The 5,597-nt window shown below is 44.0% G+C and overlaps 2 protein-coding genes across 2 annotated transcripts in view; both read left to right on the forward strand.

The window, feature by feature from the left end:
* Nucleotides 1–5,597, forward strand: part of CUNH20orf194 (chromosome unknown C20orf194 homolog) — a 732,083-nt gene that overhangs the window by 36,075 nt on the left and 690,411 nt on the right. The window lies entirely within an intron of this gene.
* The window catches only part of LOC108504266 (Alstrom syndrome protein 1-like), a 13,755-nt gene that overhangs the window by 6,495 nt on the left and 1,663 nt on the right, over nt 1–5,597 (forward strand). Inside the window, exon 2 of the mRNA XM_017828998.1 lies at nt 5,326–5,463. Within this exon, the coding sequence (XP_017684487.1) occupies nt 5,326–5,463 (138 nt within the window). The remainder of the gene's footprint in view (nt 1–5,325; nt 5,464–5,597) is intronic.

The raw sequence follows: 5,597 nt of genomic DNA on the forward strand, positions 1-5,597 counted from the left end.
CGGCCCTTGGCCTGGTTGAACCTCATCCCATTGGAATCAGCCCATGGATCCAGCCTGTCCAGGTCCCTCTGCAGAGCCCTCCTGCCTTCCAGCAGATCAACACTCCCCTCAGCTTAGTGTCATCTGTGAATTTGCTGATGGTTCACTCAATCCCCTCATCTAAATCATCAATAAAGACATTAAACAGGACTGGGCCCAGCACTGATCCCTGGGGACACCACTGGTGATGGATCCACCTGGATGCAGCTCTGTATCCCACCAATCTCCAGGCCCAGCCATCAGCCAGTTCCTAACCCAGCAGGGAGTGCCCCTGGCCAAACCTTTTCCAGGGATGTTCCATGGGGGACGTTGTCCAAGGCTTTGCTGAATTCCAGACAGACACACCCACAGCCTTCCCCTCCTCCACCAGGCAGGTCACTGTGTCATAAAAGGAACTCAGGTTGGTCAGACAGGACCTGCCCCTCCTCACCCCATGCTGGCTGAGTCTGATCCCAAAATAATCCCAAAATAATTAGTGTTTCTCTGCCCTGAGTGCAGCAAATCCTTGTTTCGTTTCTCTGACTGATGTTTTTGAAATCTTTTCTTGTATTTTCCCCGATGAACTTCTGGTGCTGAACTGTTTGCAGACAAGAGGATTTTGTTACTCATTTCAGTAGCTGGACTTAAATGCTGATGATTTTCATCCAATTTGTTTTACTGGGCTTCTGGCCAAAAAAAAAAAAAAAGAGATGTAAAACTCATTCTGTACTTGAATAAGACTTGGTTTGTTTTTTTTTTTAACTTTCTGTTCTGACACACCAGGCAGGGTTGATATGGGCTATAAAGCTGGAAATAAATGAAATTATCGGGTTATTATGAAATCCAGTTGCATTTTTGTGGGAGTTCTGGGTTTGTGTGTGGCCTCTGAAGGACTTTTACACCGCAGTGGGTTTGCTTTTCCTTGGTTTTCCATTCCAAGCTGATGATTGCTCCATGAAATGAGCAGGTTGGGATGAGACAGCCTGACCTACATTCCCTGTGTTCTGGCTAAATAATATCTTTAATCTTCAGGGACGGGGTGGCCAATTCCATGTTTTAAGAGGGAAATGGGTTCCTGTTTTTCCGTGTTCCTTCATTCCTTGCCCTCAGCTGTGGGCTGGTGACTCCAAGTGGCACAGGGCTCACACTGCACTGGGGACAGGCCATGGAGGAGCTCTCACCTTCCCTGCTCCTGCTTCCAGAGGCTTCCCAGGCCAGGGAGAAAGCCTGGAAAGCTGGAATTAAGTATTATTTGTGGTAAATGATATATAGTTTCTGAATGATCACCACGTGCAGTTTGAACATAAACTAATGGCCAAATGAAAACCAGAGTTTCTTCTCCCAGGGAACAGGAGACAGGACAAGAGGAAACAGCCCCAAGTTGTGCCGGGGAGGTTTGGATTGGACATCAGGAATAATTTATTCCCTGGGAGGTTTGTCAGGCATTGGTACAGCTGCCCAGGGAAGGGGTGGAATCACCATCCCTGGAAGGGTTCTGAAAACACGTGGATGTGGCACTTGGGGCCGTGGTTTAGTGGTGGATCTGTCAGTTAATGGTTGGGCTTTTCCAACCTTTAATGATTCCATGAAACCACTTGAAATACAATGTTAGGAGAATATTGAGAATATTGAAAATTGATTTCAAACCCATTTAATTACCATCTTTGAGAGGGTGAGGATTGTAGGAGGTAAAGGGGTGCTGGACTTGGTTTGTAATGTGACCTCAGAAGGGTTTTTGGTCTTGGCATGAACTGGGAAAGACATTCCAGGTTTTGGTGGGTTTTTTTTCCTTGTTCCCATGAAGAATTTTCACTGATGAATCCCGTGAATAGTGAATAATGAGACCTAGAAAATAAACACATAAAGCTGTGCCAGGGGAAGTGATAAATGCTCTGGGAAGTGCTCTCAGAACTGGGAATGTTCTTGGCAAAATAGGGAAAAATAAGTCCTGAATTGTCAAGGTGAAATCTGTTACTTGGTCACCTTAATTTGGGGTAAAAACTCCCTGATGTTGGAAAAATCGGTCCTGAACTCCACTGCCCATTTTTCCAGGGCTCCTAATTCTGCAGCTGCATTTTCAGCTGGATTAGGAAACTGAAACACAGGTTTATATTGAATTAATCCGGCCCTGTAGCTCTGATTTTTTAGGAAGGAGAAAAGAGCTGAAGCGTTTGGAAGAAATTATAGAGTGTTTCTGATCTTTTGGGAAGATCAGATTGTTGGAGTTAATCATCTTGGGAGTTCTCTTCCCTGTGTCTCTAGAAATCTTCTTTTTTTCCTTTGTTCTCCTGGGTTCTATTGTGTGATATTTTTACTGGGATATTTTAGTGGGCTGGGGGGGGGGCAGAATAAAGGAGAACTAACCTGGATATTTAAACTTTGAGGAGTTCAAAACCAAACATTGTTCATATTTCACAGTCAGAGAGATCCAAACAGGAGCTGCTGCTCCCACTGTTTAATTCCCTGGCACTGTGTGGGGGAGTGGTTGTGGTTTGTTCAGCTTTATTTTTGTCTTTTATCCCCTCTTTTATGTATTTAGCAGCAAAACTGAACTTTTGAGGTGTTGGATTTCGGGAAAAAAAAAGCTTATTGAGTTTCCTTCCTTTGGGTTTAATTACATGGAAGCCCTCAGAGATGATTATACTAATTTACTAAGTCTTTACTTCTTGCTTGCAACAGCTTCATTAAATACCTGTACCCTGGTACACACAGTGCAGATTCCTGCCATTGTGTTATTTCTTGGATATTCCTCTTTGGAATGAGGATTAAAAATGAAATCCTGAAGCAGAATGTGCTGTTGCCTCTTTGCTTCCCTCCAGCTGCTCCCTCAGGAGATCCCTTGGAAAGGAGGGATTATTTCCTTTTGCTGGTGGGAGCTGCCACTTGGACCTCGGGCTTTGCTTGGGAAAACACAAATTAACTCAGGACCAGCAGGAGAATCCTGCTTGTGTGGGAAGTATTTGACCTCAGGAAGTGATTATTTTTCCTTAAGGATCTGTTTTGGTGGATTCCCCACCCCTGGAGGTGTCCAGGGAAGGCCTGGACGTGGCTCTCAGTGCTCTGGGCTGGGGACAAGGAGGGGATTGGGCTCAGGGTGGCCTTGATGACCTTGGAGGTCTTTTCCAACCTCAGTGATTCCATGATTCTGTTACTTCAGTCTCTCAAGTGTGGGTGGTTTTTGACCCTTTTCAGAGCATAAAATGTGGATGTAAATGCAGCTGTGGATGTAAAGGCAGTGTTCAGGCTTGTACTCTGGTCTCATATATTCAAACTGCTTTTATATTTCACTGCTACTTATAGGATTTCTTTACAGTCAAATAATCTCCAAATACAGTTTTAAAAGGTTTTCAGTAGCCCTTTACAAAGGTATCTGCTAAATGTTCTTTAATTATTCTCTGAAGATAAGAGGGAAGACTGAGGAATTATAGATTAAATGTTGTACTATTACAAGATTTCACCCCAACTGTGCAGTTAAAGGGACTTTCCCGTGTGGATGTGATGTTATCAGAGACAAATGGAAAGGGATAGGGGATAATTACTTATAAAATGTCTAACAAATTGATGTTTACTGACTTTTCCTGGGCTGGGGCTTTGCTGTACCTGCTGGCCTCTGTTCTGCTGCTTAAACACGAGTTTATACCCATCTTCTTCCTCCATTCCTATTGATTTTATCATCTTAGTCACAGTTCCTTACGTTTCTCTTTGGGTCTGGACAAAACCCAGATTGGAATGTACCACATTAATGTGGATATTCACAGAGTGATGGAATGGTTTGGGTGGGAAGGGACCTTAAAACTCATCCAGTGCCACCCCCTGCCATGGGCAGGGACACCTTCCACCAGCCCAGGTTGCTCCAACCTGGCCTGGGACACTTCCAGGGATCCAGGGGCAGCCACAGCTTCTCTGGGAATTCCATGTGGATGGAAATGCAGCTGTGGATGGAAATGCAGCTGTGGATGGAAATGCAGTTGTGAAAAAATTCAGCTGTGGAGGTAAAGGCAGCTGTGAAAAAATGCGGTTGTGGATGTTGTGGATGTAAGTGCAATTGTGGATGTAAATGGAGCTGTGGAAAAATGGAACTGTGGAAATAAATGCAGCTGTGGAAGTAAATGCAACTGTGAAAAAATGCAGCTGTGGATGGAAGTGCAGCTGTGGATGGAAGTGCAGCTGTGGATGGAAGTGCAGCTGTGGATGGAAGTGCAGCTGTGGATGGAAATGCAGCTGTGGATGGAAATGCAGCTGTGGATGGAAATGCAGCTGTGGAAAAATGCAATTGTGGAAGTAAATGCAGTTGTGAATGCAAAGGCAGCTGTGGATATAAAGGCAGTTGTGGATATCCATTAAAACAGGTTTTGGGTCTGGACTTTTCTCTCCTTCATCCTGGGAAATCCTTTTCTCCGTCTGTGACCTTTTACTTTTGCCCCTCACATGTGAATTCCCCCTTCGTGGATCACTGTAATTCCACCAGGCAGTGGATCCATAATTCCTGGTGCAGGTGACAGGGAGCATTTTTGTGTTCCTGGAATACCTGTTTTCCCAGTGATAATCCCAATAAACCTGCCTGGCTGTGCTGTCTGGGAAAAGCTGTTCCAGCCTCTGTGACCTCAGGAATGGGATGTCCTAGAGGAGAAATTTCATTCTGAGTTCAGGAACAGCTTCCTCTGGTGCCTCATGGGGAAGAAAAATAATGTTACAGCTGCTTTTCCAGGCAGGAATCCAAGTTAACTTCAATTCCTGCCCTCCAAGTATTGCCTGATTATAATCTAGAAATTAACTGGGCTTGCTTGAAGTTATTTGCATAAGATGGCTTTTAAAATGTAATTTATAACATTGATATAAGTAAGAACATGATTTTAACGAAATAACAAATATTACAATATTGTAATATATAAAATATGTATAAATAAGCAAGTAAATATATATATATATATAAATATTAGAAACCCAACAACCATTGAATGAACACAGGACAAAAGTCAGACTCTGATCAAGGTGATGAATAGTTTTGGTGTTCTGTGATTTATGTGGATTTGAGAATGAGAAATAAATGCCTCAGAAATGATTGGCTGATGTGCACAAAATCAGGCTCAGATTTTTGGGATCTAAAGTGGGGAAGGAGCTGCCCCTTTTAGCAAAGTTTAGGAATCTGGATGGAATTTAAGGCAGCGCCTGAGGATGGGGAGGACCCGATTTTTGGCCTTTGGGGATGACTTGAATATTTTATGTATTTCATAATGAGTAAATAAACACACACACACTGAAATGGAAAAAATGATGTGTTTTTAATCAGCAATTAATGCCTTGTAGCCCATTGCCACAACTCCCCCACGCCGGCAGCGGAGGGAGGAATCCTGGAGCCGAAGCAGCAGCAGCGAAACCCAGGGATCAGCAGCCAGTGGGATCTCCCTGGGAGAAGCAATCCGGAGGAAAACTGCTGCTCATTGGGTATTTGTGCTGAGCTTTGCTGGGCTTGGGGCTGGAAGGTTAATTATGGGATGGAAATGATCATCACAGAATCATAGAATCAACTGGGTTGGAAGGGACCTCCGAGATCATCAAGTCCAACCCTTGATCCAACC

The sequence above is a fragment of the Lepidothrix coronata genome, unplaced genomic scaffold (assembly GCF_001604755.1).
Source record: "Lepidothrix coronata isolate B3197 unplaced genomic scaffold, Lepidothrix_coronata-1.0 Scaffold156, whole genome shotgun sequence".
Lineage (NCBI taxonomy): Eukaryota > Metazoa > Chordata > Aves > Passeriformes > Pipridae > Lepidothrix > Lepidothrix coronata.